The sequence below is a fragment of the Sus scrofa genome, chromosome 17, assembly GCF_000003025.6.
Source record: "Sus scrofa isolate TJ Tabasco breed Duroc chromosome 17, Sscrofa11.1, whole genome shotgun sequence".
Classification (NCBI taxonomy): Eukaryota; Metazoa; Chordata; class Mammalia; order Artiodactyla; family Suidae; genus Sus; species Sus scrofa.
Genome location: NC_010459.5, coordinates 52,979,619 through 52,999,301, shown reverse-complemented (window position 1 = coordinate 52,999,301; position 19,683 = coordinate 52,979,619). Strand labels below are relative to the sequence as shown.

Here is a 19,683-nt window from a genome sequence, read left to right as displayed (position 1 = left end):
AGGGCTAGCTAGTGAAATAGCAATTTGACCAGTTTATAGGATTACGAATGAGTCTGAAGATTTGTTTTTATTTTTTTGCAATAAGGTCTTTTATTTCATTACATTTCGTTTTTGTATTTTTAGGGCCCCACCTGCGGCACATGGAGGTTCCCAGGCTAGGGGTCTAATTGGAGCTGTGGCCACTGGCCTGCACCACAGCCACAGCAACGCGGGATCCGAGACGCATCTGCGACCCACACCACAGCTCACGGCAACGCCGGATCCTGAACCCCCTGAGCAAGGCCAGGGATCGAACCCGCATCCTCATTGATGCTAGTCAGGTTCTTTACAGCTGAGCCATGACGGGAATGCCAATAAGATATTTTAAAATGAGTGTAATACATAAAATAGAATATCCTTCAGCCATAAAGAGGAAACAAAATTGTGACACATGCTGCCACATGGATAAACCCTGAAAACATTACGCTAAGTGAAATAAGCCAGACACAGAAGAGCAAATCGTGTGTGATTGGACAACATGAAGGATCTAGAACCGTGAGGTTCATCGAGACAGAGCCTGGAATGGTGGTTGGAGCAGGGGACGTGGGAAATATGGTTGAATGGATATGAGATTTCAGTGTGGAAAGATGACAAGGTTTTGGAGGGGGAAATTGCTGATGGTCCCTGAACTCTAGACTTAAAATGCCTTAAATGGTAAATTTTATGTTGCGTGTATTTTACCACAATTCAAAAAAAAAAAAAAGGATAAAGTATCAACATATATAAGCTCAGAGGACTAGTCATTTTTCTTTCTTTACAAAGTAAAGTTAAAACAGCCACCTTTTCAGAAGTTGAGAAGTATTTTAAATTTTCGTATTTTAAACAATTCAGTAATTTTTATGTTTTTGCTTTTTTAGAGCCACACCTGGGGTATATGGAGGTTCCCAGGCCAGGGGTCGAATTGGAGCTGTAGCTGCCAGCCTCTGCTCACCCACGGAGCGAGGCCAGGGATTGAACCCACAACCTCATGGTTCCTAGTTGGATTTGTTTCCGCTGCGCCACGACGGGAACTCCTAAATTGCCCTATTTTATTTTGGGCCATGACGGGATAGCTTCACGGAAACTTGAGCGTGGTGACCGACGTCTCGTGTCCTCTGTGGCTTGAGTCCCCAGTGGCCGCAGCCGACCCGCTTCGCAGGGAGCGGCCCCAGGTGTTAGGGCACAAATGACGTGTATTTAGAGTCCTTGCTGTTGACGAAAACGAGAGATCCGGGGGTCTCAGGTCTGTCCTGTGAAGCCGTGTGCTCTGCTTTTCTGACCAGCCTGCGTGTGAACCTGGACATGGGCAAGATCGTGTACAGCTGGGTGATCCGCCGGGATTCCAAGATCCCCGGCACCGTGGTGCGCTCCAGCACGATTCCGGAGCAGCTGGGGCGGATCTCCTACCTACTCACGGATAAGACCGGTGAGTTTCCGGGGCCTGCACGGGGATTCAGGGTCAGAGAAGGTGCTTGGAGTCTCTTTCTGGAGATAGTAGAGATGCATGCGGTTGCTCTTTTGTGTTTTTTTTTTTTTTTTTTTTTTTTTTTTTTTGTCTTTCTAGGGTCACACCAGCAGCATATGGAGGTCTCCAGGTTAGGGATTGAATTGGAGCTATAGCCGCCGCTGCCGCCACCGCCGCCGCCGGCCTACACCACAGCCACAGCCACGCCAGATCTGAGCCTCGTCTGCAGCGTTACATCCGGCGACACTGGATCCGTAACCCATTGAGTGAGGCCAGGGATCGAACCTGCGTCCTCATGGAAACTAGTCAGGTTTGTTTCCACTGAGCCAGGACGGGAACTCCCGTTCTTCATTTTTCGATGAAGATTGATGGATGATGTTTGGTGATGATGACAGTAGCAGCGAAGCCATACTTAGTGCTAATTATGTGCAAAAGCACTGTCCTGGGTGTTGATATATAGTCACATACTTACTCCAACCCCTGATATTGTGAGTTAGGACTTGTTAAGTCACTTACAGTTTAGGTGGTTAAGTTACTTGTCAGAAGCACATGGTGGCAGAAGCAGGCTTTGAACTCAGTCCGGCTTCAATTCCCGACCTCGTAACCACATCTCAAAATGCTGTTCCGCAGTTTAACGTTGCCAAGTTACGAGGTTGTCATACTGGTTGTTGAGAGAAAGTGGGGAGACCTGGGTTTAAGCTTCATCTCTACCACTAGTGACCATGTGACAAAAGGGAATCTATTGCAAAGATCTGGGAAATCAGAGGAACACTAGGTTTCAGGAAGCAGAGCAACCAGGAAAGTTCTGGCTGTGTCAGCATCAGGAACCCAGGATGGTTTCGTGACTGGACCTTACTCATCCTTGGATATGTCTGCTCAAGGTTTAGATTCTTTCAAGACAGACTCTGATTGGCCTCATGTATGTCACGTGGCACCCTCTTGGCCAATGGAATGAGTCAGGCACCCTGATTGACACTCTCTGGACCATCCCAGGGAACGAGGGTGATAATTTCCCCTGGAACCCTGGGCTTCTATTTTCAGAAGAAATTCTGGGATTCCTGGCTGACAAAATATCACAGATGTGTAATTTGGCGGGAGCAATATGGAAATTAGTGTGTGATGTATAGTAAACTCTCACAAAACAAAACAAAACAAAACAAAACACCGTCATTACTATTGATAATAATAAGAGCTCCAGGATGTAGGCACAGTTACTCATTTGTCTTGTGTTTTAGGAACACTCACCCAGAATGAGATGGTTTTCAAGCGGCTCCATCTGGGCACCGTGGCCTATGGACTCGACTCAATGGATGAAGTTCAAAGCCACATTTTTAGTATTTACACCCAGGTAAAGCCTTTGCTTTTGATACCCCAAAACGATTGTTTTACATTTACTAACACCATGTTGAGAAGAATTTGTAATACCATATGATTCACCCATTGAAAGTAAATTCAGGGAGTTCCTGTCGTGGCGCAGCAGAAATGTATCCAACTAGGAACCATGAGATGGTGGGTTCGATCCCTGGCCTTGCTCAGTGGGTTAAGGATCCGGCGTTGCCATGAGCTGTGGTGTAGGTCGCAGACGTGGCTCGGATTTGGCATTGCTGGGGCTCTGGCGTAGGCTGGCAGCAACAGCTCCAATTAGACCCCTAGCCTGGGAACCTCCATATGCCGTGGGTGCGGCCCTAAAAGGACAAAAAAAAAAAAAAAAAAAAGTATACAATTCAGTGTTTTGGGGTGTATTTAGAGTTATGTAACCACCACCACAGTCTGTTTTATTTTCATCACCCCCAAAAGAAACCCCATCCCCGTGAGCAGTCCTTCCTCCTCGCCACCCCCGTTTCCTTCCAAATCCCTGGCGTCCCCTCATTCTTCACATTTTGAATAAACCTGCCGTTGAGGCTTTTCCCCATCTGCCTCATCCCCAGGGCTAATCTGCCGAAACACTAAAGGATGTTGAGGAAAACATAAGAACAAGTTCTTTGCCAGTAACTGGTGCCAGAAAGAGCTTCGAGAGCCTAATGGTTGCTTTTGCTTCAAGTTTACAAACAGCTTGTTTTTTCCCTTTTCCCTGGTTATGAGCCAAAGCAGCTGTAGTTAATGGGCTGCTTGTGAAACAGTCATCAGCTCAGCAGCTCTAGGTCCTGTCTCTTTTCCACTCGAGAGTCTTGTGGAAGATGATGACAAAATCACAGGGACTCGGTTGGTCCCGGAGGAAAAGCCACAGGCAGCCCTGGTTCCTTCCCTTCCCCTGACCCATCTTCTTCTGCGAGGTGACCTGGGGTCCAGGGTGGGCCCTGAGTGTCACCCTCTGGGTGGTCTCTTCTTTGCCAGCTCCCTTGCCCTGCTGATGCTGGTGGCTCCTGTGTGTGTCCGTCCTGCCTGGGATCCACCTGCACGCTTGGCACCGCTGCTTGTGGGTGACGAGGCTGGTGTCCCCCACCCCTACTTTCTTCCTGCACCCCCTCTGCCGGCTCCTCCAGGATGCTCCTGTCTTAGGCCCACTCCCGGTTACCCTGCTAGCTCCATCCAAGGGTGTGGCACGTGCCCCTGCTCCCTGCCCCATCACTGCCAGCCCTCAGTCACCGCCCCGCTCCCCCCAGGTCACCTGCTTGGCCTGTGTTGTCACTCCCTCTCGTTCGCCGGGCAGGAACCACACGGTCCCTTGCCTGGCTGTCTGCACGGGCCCCCCTCTGTGGGTTGGCTGCTTCCTTGTAGTGGGAGCTGCCTCTCGGGGTTTGAGGCTTCCTGTGGTCCAGCCTCGGCTGGCCACCCCTGCCCACTGCTCACCCCGTCACACCACTGCCTGCAGCATCCGGGACAGGGCGAGCTGCCTCGGTTTTGTGTCTTGGGATATTTTTCCCTTTGAACCATCAGTCCTTGTGCCTCTGGGCTCCTCCTGCAGGGTCACCGCGTGAATTGTCATTCGCTGAGTCCCTCCTCCCTCTCAGCCCCTCCCTCTCAGGCGCCTCCTCTCAGGTGCTGATGGTTAATGAGACAGCTTCACAGACCGAGGTGTGAACCCCGGGCGGAGGCACACCCTTGCCCATTCCGGGGGGATTTTTAAGAGCTTGTGGTATTTACAGAAGCCAGACTCTCCCAGGATATTTGTATAGTTCAGCTTTTGTGGTCTGATCTCTGTCTAGCACAGATAACGCTCTTCATAAAGTGTTAAAAGTCAAAAAACAACCTTTCTGACTGGGGACTCTAGCTCGTCATGCTTCCTTAGTGGAAGCTCATAAATTGATTTGCCCATCCTGACCTCGGGTTTTAAATAGCTGAGTGTGGTATGTGGCGGGGGTGCGCACACCAAGACTGGTGTGCACACCCCATCCCAGTGAGGCCGTGTGTATCCTTCTGACATGTAAAAACCCTGCAGTAGCCACGTGACCAAGTATGAAGCCTTCCCTGTGGTTTTTTTTTGTTTTTTTTGTTTTCCTGTAGTTTTTGTCTACCCGTTGGCATATGGAGCTCCTGGGCCAGGGATCAGATTGGAGCCATAGTCATGTTCTAAGCCCCGGGGCTGGGGAACAAATCACATCCCGCTGGCTCCCAGGACGCCGCCAATCTTGTTGCACCACAGCGGGCGCTCCTCCCCCGTGTTTTTGAACAACTTTATTGAGGTATAATATACACTGTAAAATTCAGCCATGTGAAATGTACTATTCATTGATTTTTTTTTTTTTTTTTTTTTTTTGGAAACTTAGAGAGTTGCAGAAGCATCACCACTGTCCACTCTCTGTACCAACCACCCGGAAATGATTCTCCTGAGGTTGTTACAGTCACTCATCCGACCTTTAGCGTTTAATGGTAGGATTTTGTAACAGTGTTTCCTAAAGTAGAATATTTGGAACTCCTGGATCAGATCACGTGGGACAGAGGCAGAATCTCTAGGAGTAGTGCCTGGACCTACAGTTGTAACAGGTAAACCAGGAGATTCCAAAGTAGAGCAGCGTTTGAGAATAGCTACGGCGAATCTGAGATTTTTCAGACCATCACTCCTCTAAGTCTGTGGACTCCAGAACAGAGCTTTCCGGGTGCCTGGTGGGGTGCAGAGGGGTGCAGACTAGAGTGTCCACATTTCGTTTTCATCTTCCAAATGAAAGCAAAATTTAACGCTTACTGCTAGCACTAAGAGTGAGCCCGGGACCCTCACTCTGTAGAGCGGACGAATCTTTGTCAGCTCTGGTCCTCGGGGTGTCCCGCGGAAGGGGTCAGAATTCCACGATTGTTTGTCTTCAGAACGTTGAAATACAGATTGTGTTTTATGAGTGTCCACGTGACTGGTTTTAGGGATGTTATTTAACTAACCTCATAAAGAGGGCAGGTGGCTTTACAAGGTCCCCGCAGGGAAGCTCCAGCTTATTAAATAAGTACCAGCCCAAGGAACCCACAAGAAAATGGCCAACACAATATGATATAAATGCATGACAGGCTAAGGAGATTTGATGATTTTTTTCTTTGACTTATTTATGTGTTGGCACCCTGAAAACATTGAGAGATAATTCACAACCTATAAGTTTTACCTTTTAAGGTGTACAGTTCAGCGTTTCTTAGTAGATGCTCTATACTGCGCAGGTCCTCACGACTCTCTAATTTCAGAATATTTTCGTCACCCCCAAAAGGAACCCCCATCTCGTAGATTCCCCACCTCTACCCCAGCTCCTGGCAACCACCTGTCCACCTTTTTTTGTTTGTTTGTTTTTGCTTTTTTGTCTTTTTTTTAGGGCTGCACCCACAGCATATGGAGGTTCCTAGGCTAGGGGTCTAATTGGAGCTGTTGCTACCAGCCTACAGCACCGCCAGATCTGAGCCACATCTGTGACCTACACCACAGCTCACATTAATGCCGGATCCTTAACCCGCTGAGCGAGGCCAGGGATCGAACCGGCAACCTCATGGTTCCTAGTCGGATTCGTTAACCACTGCGCCACAACGGGAACTCCAGTGCACTATTTATACACTTTAAATATACATATGTGGAAGGTACTTAAATTTTTTCGCAACATGTTCAAAATATTTTGAGACACTTAGTCTGTGTTACCTGAGGTGTATAGTCATGTGTTTTATGTCTGTTATTTGTTATGGAAAGTGGGGCCTTGTGATGTTCTCCTGCAGGGAAGACCATGACCAGGGCTGTCGAGTGCTCTTCTAGGTTGTTTTGTTCCTGTACCTTCCTATTTTCCAAAAAGAGCCAGTTGATATTATTTCACTTATGTTGCTCTGTGAACTGTGATTTTTTTCACTTAATATGTTTCTCTCATATTGTTTTAGGGTTTGTTAGAGTTGGAATACTGAGCATTTTTTTCTTCTTCTTTTTAATGTTGATGAAAGTGTGCGTTTGTGGCGTACGTCCCCTCAAAAAGACGTATCCACACAGGTTACATTCAGTTTGTCAGTATGTACTGCAGCCCAGACAGTGTGCCTCTTGCTTTCTGCATCCCTAGGAATTAGAGAGCAGGTTATGTGTTTTTTGTTGTTTTTTTTTTGAGGTTATGTGTGTTTTGTTGTTTTTTTTTGAGGAAGAATTTTTTTGTCTGTGTGTTTGTCTCTGGGACATAGAGCTTACTTTATTTTTTCTCATTTAAAAAATTCTAATACTTTCTTAGGATATATGTTTTGCTGTTTGTGCAGGGAAAAAATAATATGGAAAGTGCAAAGAAAAAACTTTGAAATCGCCTGTATTCACAGCACTCAGAGATAACCAGTGTTAACACCTAGGTGTATAAAATGCCAAGCTATTTCTCTGCCTTTGTGTGTCTGCGGAGATGGGTACTTTGTTTCTCTCTCGTTTCATTTTCTTTTCAACAAGAAGTCACCATATTTTCTTTTTAAATGGAGTTGAGCATCAAAATCGTGTGTAAAGTTTAAAAATATGTGTAGGGAGTTCCTATCCTGGCTCAGCAGAAACGAACCTGATGAGCATCCATGAGGATGCAGTTCGATCCCTGGCCTCGCTCAGTGGGTTAAGGATCCGGCGTTAATGTGAGCTGTGGTGTAGGTCACAGACATGGCTCGGATCTGGTGTTGCTGTGGCTGTGGTGTAGGCCCATGGCTTACAGCTCCCATTGGACTCCTAGCCTGGGAACCTCCATATGCCATGGGTGTGGCCCTAAAAAGACAAAAACAAACAAATAAACAAAAACTCAACATGCAAAAAATCCAAATCCTAAATTGACGGGATCCAGCTTAGCACACAGTTTGACCTTACTGTCCTGACCCTGGTTTTTATGGTGGCAGTGGCTTTACATGCAGCTCAGGATGTCCCTCATTCTTTGTCACAGGGGGCCGCCTGGTGCACTGTGGGATATTCAGCAGCATCCTTGCCCTCTCCCATCTCGATGCCTGGACCGCACTCCTCTCCCCCTTGGGACAACCCACAATATCTTCAGACACGGCTCGGGGCAGAATCTCCCAAGTTGAGAACCCTTGTGTTATATGTGGTTCAATTTCAACAAATTGAAATGTGTGGCCTTTGCCATGCCGCTAGACGCCTGCTATTAAATAGTAAACATTGTATTGAGGCAGTCACTTAATCAGCCTTGTAAGTCAGTTCATTCATTTGCAGGTAGCAGCTCTGAGCGTGTCTCTGTGGGGGTGGCCCTTTGAGGTTAATGGGTTATCAGCTCTGAGCTCTATTTGGGGAGAAAAGGGGGCCTGTCGAAACAAGAACGCCTTCTCTTCAATAATACATTTTTACCAACTGCAACCCATCCGTGCTGTGTATTAATACTATGGCTGTCCATAAGGGGCGATGTCTTCACTGCTTTTAGAAAGAAAACTGATGATCGTGGTGACTCCGCAGATAACTTTCGTGTTACTCTTTCCTGAAACACAGGCAGGAGTTCTCCCTGGGAAATGCCCCTGCCATGGCTATTAGTGAGAAAGGGAGACCTCTTTTCCCGTTGAGTCCCTGAGTCTGGTTTCTTGGCTGGGGGGCCCTAGGAGGATGGAGGCGTCATACGGCGCGAGGTCCCCACCCAAAGGCCCCAGTCCGTGCAAACGTGGAGCCCTCGATTCCTCACCCAGCTTGTGACTCGCGAGGAGGAGCTGTTTTGGAGCCGTCTTGCCCTCCTCCCTAAGAGGACCCGTGCCTTCTCCCTCAGGGCAAAAAGAGTCGCAACCTGCCTCTGTGGCTACCACATCTGTTTTTATTTTCCCCTGGTATTTTTTAAGTAGGAAGAAATGTGTGTAGGTTAAAGGGCCTATGGGGAGGAGGCTGGAGATAAACACTGTACAATGTGAAACTCTTCCATATGGGGAATGTGGGGATGTCTGAAGACTGGACCTCATGTGACCACTAGCCGAGCCCTGGGAATTCCTAGTGCCTTAACCATGTAGGTGGATTACCGTTTGGTGTGTGTATGAGCCTTTTATTTGCAGGTTAAAGGAGAATTGCAGAATCAGTGCTTGTAACCCCCCCTTCCCTGAAACGTCTTCGCAGGAAAATGGGGGGAGGATTAGCATCAATTTCAGAGAGCCATCAGTGAACGCAGAGACCGTCAACCCGTCACCTGCGATGCTGGGCTGGGGTCATGGCCCTCATGGTCTCGTTGCTTGTCCAGTGGTCCCCTGATCTGAGCGTGAGGTCTTTGCAAAAATCCGGACTGTTTCTCTTTCTGCCTTGCCCTGACGTGGTTCCACCTGGAATGCAAACCCCCAGCGTTCTGCCTTCTCCCACAGTTGAAATGTTAGTGGAAGTATTTGGCGTCTGTGGACATAATCAGATCGCTTCTAAACGGGAGGTTCGTGAAAGACGCGCTTCACTCAGCCTTTCGCTCAAGCCCACTGTTCCTAAAACTTGCCAGCCAGAGCAATTACTTTGTCAAAGGTCTTGTTATTGCTCCTGATGGTAAATAATAATTTGGTCCAGGTGCTGGGGAATGTGGGCGAAAAAATGAAGACACGCGTCCACGGCCACAACATAAATTACAGAACTCGGAAAAAGCGTTCTTGATTTAGTCTCTCCAGGAGAGGGAACCTTTCTGTAAATCTTCTTCCTCGTTATAATCTTAGTTAAATTCTTTATAATTAAAAGCACTTGGCGAATAATGATTCATTTAAACTGTAGTTCTGATATATTACTCTAATTATTGTTACCATGCAGTGCCCTTTGGCCTGGAAGTGAAACTCGTGTCCTTTTGACACCAGAGGTTAACAGAGCAGGAAGCCAGAGCAATGTGTGTGCCCGTATGACCAGAATAATTTAGTAATTGTCTAATTACCTGAGGAGTCTAATGCCACTGCTAAAAATAGTATTAAAAAATGAAATGAAAGTCCTTTTCTTGTTTCTCATAACCCATCTGTTCTCTATTTTGGGCACCCATGTGTTCATGGGTATAAAACTCGATCCATTCTCAAAGATCCAATCGCTTCTCCTCGGTGGGATGAAATATGTTTCTAATGGAACATAGCATTCCGTCAGTCTGCCAACATCTCTAGCTTCCGAGACTCAGTTAGGGAGGCAGGAAGACTATTGCAGCTCCTTTGTCCCAAACTGTGATTTAAAATCTGGAACGGATGTTGGTCAATTTGATATTTATTTCTTCTTGGAGATGGAAAAAAAATTTGTGTCAAGCGAGGACTTTTCACCATCATCTTAGGAAGATTAAGTAGTGCATCTGTTCAGCGAATGTCTGTTGCAAGTATTTACTGCCCTAGGTACTAGAATTCAGTGGACAAGCTATCTGTTTTCATGGTCTACCAAAAACTATTAGGTAAGCAAGCCAGCCAGGGGCGACAATAAGACATATGGTAACGGGGAAGCATGGCTTCCAGTGGGGAGGGCACGTGGGGCCGCGTGGATTAGGCGGCTCGGGGAAGGTGTCTTGGAGGAGGCAACATTTGTATTAAAGTCTGAGTCATGAGGTGGAGTGAGCTAGGTCTGCAAGGATCTGGGGAACTGCGTTCTGGGCACTAGGCAACGCAAGTTGAGGCTAATCGGCTGGATCCCTTAGGGGATCTGAATTTTATTGAACCCTAAGCTGTAGACTATTAACAAGTGGTCTCTTTCCAGTGGTCTTAATTTTTTTACAATTATATTTTAAGGCAATAGAACCCTCTCTTTCAAAGCAAGGCCTTCCTAGTGCCTGACGTGTAGCACGGGTGGGAATGGGGTTGCTTTTCCCCCACGTTTGCTGGCGCTGCGTTTCTCAGTTTCCCCTGTTTGGTCCATGGGCTGAACACCACTCCTTAGCCCACTCCTCTCATTTATAGGAAACTGAGGCCCAGAGGGCAGATGGGACTTATTCAAGGTCCCACAGCTGTTCACACCCCATCCACGAATAAAGCTCAGATTTCTCAACCCTTAAAACCATTTCTTACCCATTAGGAGGTCAAGCCATGTGTTGAAAGGTATGAATGGAGGGCTGGATAAGCACCGGAACTGCTCCTGAGACAGGAGTTAGGTCTAGTCCATGTGGAAGGCAAGGCTTGAGCACTTTTAAATTTACTCATTAAAAGCCACCCTAAGTGGAGTTCTCAGTAGCTTTTGCGGTGTGTTCATCCAGCCAGGCTTCCTTCTGATTATTACCGGTGTTTTCCCTGGACTGGCCCTGGGTTGCTTGTCACCTTCTAGACCCCCATTGACCCTGTTGTCTTCAGTTTTAACCCAAGAGGAATGTTCATTTAAAACAGTGGATGATTTTGGTTTCCATGGGGCATTTGGCAACATCTGAAGGGTTGCTTCTGTTATACCTGGAGATGGAATAGATGGAGTAGATGGCATCCAGTGGATGGAGTAGAAGGAGCAGATGGAGAGGGTGGAGTAGGTGGAGAGGGTGGAGTAGGTGGAGAGGGTGGAGTAGGTGGCATCCAGCAGATGGAGGCCCGAGAAGCTGCTAACCATCCTGCTGTGCACAGGCGCCCCCGATGTCAGTGGTGCTGAGGTCCAGGAGCCCTGGTCTGAAGCCTCAGCATCTCTGGGAGTGCCCTGGGGCCCCCAACACCACTGAAAGGCAGACAGGTTCACACGGTCCCAGCTAGAATCACCCACATTCACCAAATTGTCATTTTTTCCATGTATTTTGCACTTGTTTTTTGGTCCAGGTGCTAATGATTAGATCCCTGAGGATTGCACGCACATGGGCAGGGTCTCTGTGGGCATCGCTGAGAGTGACGAGCGTCAGGGCAGCAGAAAGAAGGGCGTCCGCATGGTGGTTCTTCCTCCCTTCCCAGGTCCTTCTGTGCCTCTGGTCATCCTTCTCCTCCACTTCTTCTTCCCGCAGCAGCCCCAGGACCCGCCGGCTCAGAAGGGCCCAGCGCTCACCACCAAAGTACGGAGGACCATGAGCAGCCGTGTGCACGAGGCCGTCAAGGCCATCGCGCTCTGCCACAACGTGACCCCCGTGTACGAGTCCAACGGCGTGACTGACCAGGCCGAGGCCGAGAAGCAGTACGAGGACTCCTGCCGCGTGTACCAGGCGTCCAGCCCGGACGAGGTAAGCCTAGGGCACAGAGGGGCCCCCTTGCCCGTTCTCCGCCTGATCCTGGGGGGGAACCTGGCAGGGCAGCCGGAGCCAGGATGAGGCTGGGCTGCCGGGGAAGCACGCTTTCAAGTGCCTGCGGGGCTTGATCTTCCTCTGGAGGATGTAGAGCTCGGACCTGAGATACACCCGGAATTAGGAGAGAGCAGGAGGTCTTGTTTGTGGTTTAAACAGCCAGGGTGTAAGGGGCACAGGTCCTGGTAAAACCACATGCCTAGACTGTAAGTCCTCCATTTACTGGATACAAGTTCAATGGGTTTCTTTCCAGTATTTTCGTGGAGTTATGCAGTCATTACCATAATCAATTTCAGAGCATTTTTATCAGCCCCAAAGGAAGCGCTCTCTGCCCACGGTCCCCTAACACTCCCCCCTACCCATGTCCTGGCAGCCCCTGACCTGCTCTCTCTCTCTCTAGATTTGGCTGTTCTAGACATTTCAGACAAATGGAAACATACACTATGAGACATTTTGTGTCTGGCTTCTTTCACGCAGCGTGTATCAACACTTCATGCCTTTTGATGGATGGATAATATTTCATCGAAGGGCTAGTCCTATGTTTTGTTGAGCCATTCATTGGTTGGTGGGTGTTTGGATAGTTTCTGTCTCTCTTTTCATTTTTTTTTTTTTTTTGGCTATTATGCTGTGAACCTTTGTGTCCAGATTTTTGAGAGGATGTATATGTATTCATTTCTCTTGGTGTACACATAGGAGAGGGGTTGGGAGGTCATGCCAAATTTATATTTAACCTTTTGCAAAACTGCCACATTGTTTCCTACAAAGGCTGTACTCTTAACTTCCCACCTGCCAGGTACGAGGATTCCAGTTTCTCTGCCTTTTTGCTGACACCTGTCGCTGTCCAGCCTTTTGATTTTAGGCCATCTAGTGAGTTTGAAGTGAAATCTCCTTGTGATTTTTTTCTTTTTTTTGGCCATGCCTATGGCATGCTGAAGTTCCTGGGGTGGGGATCGAACCTGAGCCTCAGCAGTGACCATGCTGAATCCTGAACTGCTAGGCCACCAGGGAACTCCAGTCTTACTGTGATTTTGATTTGCATTTCCATAGCTGACAGTGTTGAGCATCTTTTTATGTGCTTGTTGGCTGTTTGTGTGTCTTCTTTGGAGAAAGGTATATTTGTACCCTTGGCCCATATTTAATTGTGCTGTGTGCCTTTTTGTTACTGGGTTGTAGGAGTTCTTCATGAATTCTAGATAAAAGCCTGCTATCAGGGAGTTTCTGTTGTGGTGCAGTGGATTCTGCAGTGCCCCTGGAGCACCGGGATGCATGTTTGATCCCCAGCCCGACACAGTGGGTTAAGGATCCTGTGTTGCTACAGCTGTGGCACAGGTTGCAAATGCAGCTCAGATCTGATCCTTGGCTTGGAAACTCCCTATACCATGGGGTGGCCAAAAAAGAAAAAAGCGTCCTATTCGAGCTATGATTTCTAACTATTTTCTCCCATTCTGAAGTCTATGTTTTATGTTTTTGGTGGTGTCTTTTGAAACATGGAAATTTGAAATTTTGAAGAAGTCCAGGAGGCCGCATAGTTTTAAGTTGCTGTGCATATCTAAGCATCAACTCCTGTTAAAACAGAAAGAATTTATGTGATTCCATGTTCGAGAGCATAGGTCCTGGTGGTACAGTTGCCTGTGTAGTGTTTTCTGTAAGAAACCCCCGACTCCTTCTTTTAGGGTGTCATCCAATGGAATGCTTTCTGCATAAGTGTCGGCAGGGAACCCACTTGCCCGGCAGGAAAATAGTCTTGTATCCTTTGCTGCCAAATTAAGTGTAGTTTAGACATAGGTTTGTGTTTTACCAGCCTGTTAACATTTGGATGTTTTTTCTTTTTGGTCTTCCGTCCTTTCTTCTTTCTTTCCTTAAAGAAATCTTCTATTCTGGGTATGAAAGCATTTTTTTTTTTTTTTTTTTTTTTGTAGTATGGAACATTTAGAAATTTTTCTTTCTAGAGGGAAATGGGTTATTTGCAGCCTCACTCGTAGAAGATAACAGTAGGTAACTTTCCTGGAGCATTGGGTGCATCAGGTCTCTTTGAAGAACTTTCTGTGTATGGTCTCAATCGTCAACTAAGAGGGACTATTAGCCCCCTATTTTTGGAAGAGAAGAGCAAAGCACAGAGAGGTTCCCAGGCCAGAGACTGAACCTGAGCTACAGCTCTGACCCACTTTGCAGCTGGGGCAATGCCAGATCCTTAACCTACTGTGCTGGGACAGAGATCAGACCTGAGCCTCTGCAACAACCTGAGCTGCTGCAATTGGATTCCTAACCCACTGTGCCACAATAAGGACTCCCACTCTTAATTTTGTTTTTACTAAAACTTTTATGTAACTATTTTTCAGAAGCTACTAAATATTAGTTTTTATTACTTTGATGTGTACACTTTCCACTATGTTTTCATTTTCCTAAAAAATTGAGAATTTGTGGCTCAGTGGTTCACGAACCTGACTAGTATCCATGAGGTTGCAGGTTCGATCCCTGACCTTGCTCAGTGGGTTAAGGATCTGGCGTTGCGGTGAGCTGTGGTGTAGGTTGCAGACATGACTCGAATCTAGTGTTGCTGTGGCTGTGGTGTAGGCTGGCAGCTGTAGCTCCGATTCAACGCCTCGCCTGGAAACCTCTGTATGCCACAGGTGCGGCCGTAAAAAGCCAAAAAAAAAAAAAACAAAAAAAAAAACACCCCAAAACAACCCTGAGAATTTTAATATAGGCATGGCTTGAATCCTCCTTTTTTTCACCTAATATTTTATCATGCCTGATTCTCAATTTTCTTGAATATTGCTAAAACACAGTTTTTCAGACTCACTGCCTGTGTATGGACCCCGATATCTTTAACTGTTCTCATATTTTTGGAATTTCGGTTATTTCTGTTTTTGAGCCACACTGCTTATAAACATTTGCAGTGAGCATCCTTACAGCTGATATTTCTAGAAATGATGGGATTGGGTTCATTAATTCGACAGATATTTTTCAGGGCCTCCCGTGGCCAGCACTGTGGCTTCCACATTAAATTAGACAGCAGCCCGCACCCCCGGGGCTGCAGGAGAGAGACAGTTGAGCGCATGGCTCTCGGGTTCCCAGCTTCACACCTGGGCAGCTTCCTTGTTCTCACTGTGTGTCTGTTACATGGGACCCAGAAGAGGGTGTTGGGTGGCCCTTAGTTAGTAGTCACTTAATCCTGGCGTCACACTGAGTGAGTGTGTTTATGGCTCATGAAGTAAATTACCAGAGTGCTTCCCAGAATTTTTCTTTTCTTTTCTTTTTTCTTTTTTGTCTTTTTTAGCGCTGCACCTGTGGCATATGGAGGTTCCCAGGCTAGGGGTTGAATCAGAGCAATACCTGCTGGCCTACACCACAGCCACAGCAACGCAGGATCTGAGCCACGTCTGTGACCAACGCCACAGCTCACGGCAACACCAGATCCTTAACCCACTGAGCGAGGCCAGGAATCAAACCTGCAACCTCATGGTTCCTAGTCGGATTCATTTCTGCTGCGCCACGATGAGAACTCCCCAGCATTTTTCTTTTTAATCATTTAAAGGACGGGCTTCGCTGCTACCTGAAGTGTCCTGAGGGCCCGGACTCATCCGAGTATCAGTGAGCCGTGGTTGACGTGGTTGGGGCGGATGGCACGAGGAATCTTTTCTGGGGCTCAGAAATGGAAGGACACTTGGGTGTGTTTTTCCCTGCCCAGTCCCTCCTTCCTCCTTTTCTGGGGTAAATGGGCTGTGTCCCCTGGGAGACTCCTGCTACCCCTCTGCTCCGTATTCGTGGACCAGCCTGAGCTGCGAAGCCCAGTTCATCTGTGACCATTAATTTTGGGGTGAAGAATGTGGTAGCCCTGGTCCCAGTGCTGAGATGGGAGTTGTGTGCAGAGAGAGAGAAGGCGGAGGGGAGAGAGAGAAGGCGGAGGGGAGAGAGAGAAGGCGGAGGGGAGAGAGAGAAGGCAGAGGGGAGAGGAGAGGTTCGCCTGCGGCTGCTGTTGTATTGGGACTTGTGCCCTGACTCCCAGAGCTCGTCTCGTTTGTCGCCATTTCTCCGCCAGGGTGAGTCTGTTTGATCTTGCTTTTCCGCTGGGGAATGGGAGGAGGATACTGCAGAGTGTCGGGGTGAAAAAGGACTAGATTCTGGGTGGGTAGGACGAGGGGCCCGTAGCTTGTGGGTATCTGATAGAGTTGGAACAAGTTCCAGATGGTGGCAATCTGATCCGCACGGGTGCCTTTGGGCTCCTTCTGGGTGTGGACGTGCACGTGTGATGGTCTTTACTGCCTGTCCCCCCCCCCCCCCGCCCCCATCCCGCTGAACTTTGCTATATTTGCTTCAGGGCTGTGCAAAGACTTTTCCATAAAGGCACATCTTCCATGGAATGCTGTGTGCGTCTCAGCTCCTTTTTGTCGAAGAGGCTAACCCTTCATCTCTTTCTGTCCATTAATTGTACTTGGATTCAGATTGGTCTCATTTTTCTAAGATTCTGAGTAGTGGTTTGTTTTTTTTTGTTTGTTTGTTCTGTCTTTTGTCTTTTTAGGGCCATACCCTCGGCATATGGAGGTTCCCAGGCTAGGCGTCAAATCAGAGCTACAGCTATGGGCCTACACCACAGCCACAGCAACTCCAGATCTGAGCCGAGTTTGAGACCTACACCGCAGCTCACAGCAATGCCGGATCCTTAACCCACTGAGCAAGGCCAGGGATCGAACCCACAACCTCATGGTTCCTAGTTGGATTCGTTTTCGCTGCGCCATGATGGGAACTCCTGTTTGTTTGCTTTTTTAAAAGAGATTCTTTTGGTCTCTGGTGTCTTCACAGAGGTCCGTGTGACTTTCTTGGAATCCCTTTTCCTCCACAAATTTATTATTTGTTGTTACACAGTTATGTCATGCTTAGGATAGAACACATGCATATGTAGATCAGAAAAAAGTAAACCATCGTGCTACTAAACCAAAAATATACCCATTGTTAGTGTTTTCCTCGCCAGCCTTTTAAACTCCTTCAAAAGACGTGTACCTCCAAGTATAAATCTGTTTGTGTAAATATGCGTGACAGAACCTAGGCTAAATCCAGTTCCAGTGAAACCTTTTAGAAAGCCGTTCTGTTTCCCGGTCCCTGTAGGAATCCGTGTAGACGTGGCTGGGTCTAGAATCCTACCTTTGAAATTCTATATCAATAAAACATTGCTAGCGCGGGCAAGGTCAGTGGCTAGAATACACACAGAAGCCAGTATCCATTTTACGTTGGAGCTGCCAGAGTAATTTCTACCAGTTGGCGTAGGATTCATTTCCTGTAACAGAAAGCAGGATTTCCTAAGCTTGTTTCCTGTGCACGTTCCGCCTGGGGAGCCTTGAAGCGTCTTTCTCCAGCTATTGATTACAGCCCTGGCAGGGGGTGGGAGGGAGGCCAGGCCCTCCCTGCATGTACAGTAACTCCCAGGGGAAGCGAAAGAGATGTCATGTGGCCCAGGAGAAGTGTCCCTAAGATGCTCGAGCAAGCAGGTTTCAGCCCTGACGGCATTCTGTGTTTCCAGGGTATTGGCAGAGGTGGGGTGCAGGAGAGGGGCTCACGGTGACACGACTTTTAATGTGCCTGTTTCTTGGTGTGAGTGATCAAGGAAGTGCCTCCTATGAGCAGGTAGAAGCCACCCTGGGACCCATTTTTTTGTCTTTTCCATGAATTCTTTCATATTGAGATAGGTTTTTTTTTTTTTTTTTTTTTTTTTGCCTTTAAAATCACAAGTACTAATGTCCTCATTACAGAAAAATTAGAAATTGTAGATTCAAAAAAGGAATTAATAAACACGACCTCCAATTCTCACCTTGGTGGTGACCGCTTTTTATGTTCCGGTATAGTTTCCCAGGTTTTGCCTAAATGTGGGCGTTTAAGTCGACACGCGGTTGAGTTGTATGTGTCTGGGGAATAGAATCGGCCTGTGATCCGAGGACGGAAGAGGGGTGAACTGGCTTAAGGAGCATCCTGGAGGAAGTCAGGTGGTTTTCATGGTCCTGTAGGGCCTAAGTGTGCATACGTGTGTGTTCGTCTCCTTGGGCACATATGTATACACGTGGGTGTGTGTGCGCCTGAACACATGTGCCCATGACGTGTGCCCAGGTACTGTTTGAGCACATGTAACCACCTATGCCACAGCCACAGCCACAGCAACTTGGGATCTGAGCTGTGTCCGCAACCTACATATACCATAGCTCACGGCAGTGCTGGATCCTTAACCCACTGAGCAAGGCCAGGGATCAAACCTGCATCCTCATGGATACTAGCCGGGTTCGTTAACCACTGAGCCATGACGGCAACTTCCAAAAGTTTCTCTGTGTATGCGGCTGTGCTAGCTCAGTAATTTCAGAGTCATTACTTACCAGTTCTAGGTAATGTTTAGAATGTCCTGTGTGGCCGCCCCCAGCCCATGGCGCAGAGTGAGACGTCTGTCTCCCTCCTACCCCGGCACCCCCGTTCTCTGTCTCCCCAGGGCCTCCTCCCTCAGACTCCTGCCTCTGAGCCACCCACTGTTTTCAAGGTCTGTCTTTGCAGAGATAATTCTTTGCACGTGTTAGAATTTCCCTTACCCTTTAATTATTAACCTGTTGTAAAAATTTAGGTGCACCGTTGTCGGTTGTAGATACGGTTCTGCACTTTGCTTTCCAAAAGGACCTCGTCTTCTCAAGCACGTCGGCGTGGCAGTGTCGCTCTGCAGGGGTGTCAGCGGAAGGCTGAGTTTTGCTAAAATGTTGGGTCACCGTGTCTTCTCTTGTCACCTTGTAATGGCGTGAATGAGAATCTGCATTTCAAGACCCTTCTTTTCACTAATTTTCCTGATAGACGAGGGCCCCACATGGCCCCTCACCTGCAGGGCAGCTACCGGCAGGTGTAACTGCCCAGTCTGATCGATTAGCCTGTGACTTTAGGCCGCCCTCGGCCTCCTCCTCCTTGGCGAAGAGGGGCCGATACAGTACACTGAGCTCTTGGCCTTTGAGACGAGAGGGAGCAGTGATGCTGACAGTGGCAAGAAGGGGGCACTGTGCGATGGGGATTCCTCATGACCCAGAGTGACTCATTGTGCCCAGTTTGCAAATGAGGTGTAGACGGCTGAGGAGTGCCTGCAAGCCCACATGGCGGGTGAGACTAAAACCAGGCGGCCCTCGTCCAGAGGCGGGGCTCGTAACCTGAGCGACCGCTTCCCCACCATGGAACGGTGGCTGGAACGTTCTTTGTAAACTCACAGGTGCCACATTGAGGTGAACACCTGTGTTTGGGGAGCTCGTGGAGGACCCCGACGAGGTTCCAGAGTGAGTTCTCCCCCGCTCAGTGGCACTGTTTGTGTGGATCCATTCTTTCTCTTCTCATCTTGAAAAGCTTCCAAGCTTGGTGACAACAGCTGTCTTCTGTCAGACCCCAGAAACCTGCCTTCTGAGTGTCTTGCTTTACGGTCCATCTCTTCGGGATCCTGCTCTTAGAAAGGAAAACCGAGAAGGAGGCGTTTCTCCTCTAGTTCACAGTAATCTTGAAAGGCGCCCCTTGCGCGTGGTCGTGAGAGATGGGCAAGGAGCGAGTGGGTCTCTCCTGGCGCACAGGCTCTGGATGGAGGGCATTCCTGCATCCGTGAAGATGTCACAGAGCTGGAGTAATGCCGATGGGGTGATGCAAAAAAGGGGTGGACAGTGAAGGTACACCGCAGATTTTATTTTTAGTTTCCCCCCTAGT

At 48.0% G+C, this 19,683-nt stretch overlaps 1 protein-coding gene across 5 annotated transcripts in view; it reads left to right on the top strand.

Annotated features, from left to right (window-relative positions):
• ATP9A (ATPase phospholipid transporting 9A (putative)) overlaps nt 1-19,683 on the top strand; it is a 136,452-nt gene that overhangs the window by 73,319 nt on the left and 43,450 nt on the right. For all 5 annotated transcript variants that reach the window (XM_013985463.2, NM_001114672.1, XM_013985466.2 and 2 more), the window contains 3 exon segments: nt 1,302-1,444; nt 2,719-2,831; nt 11,710-11,922. In XM_013985463.2, coding sequence (XP_013840917.1) covers nt 1,302-1,444; nt 2,719-2,831; nt 11,710-11,922 — 469 coding nt within the window.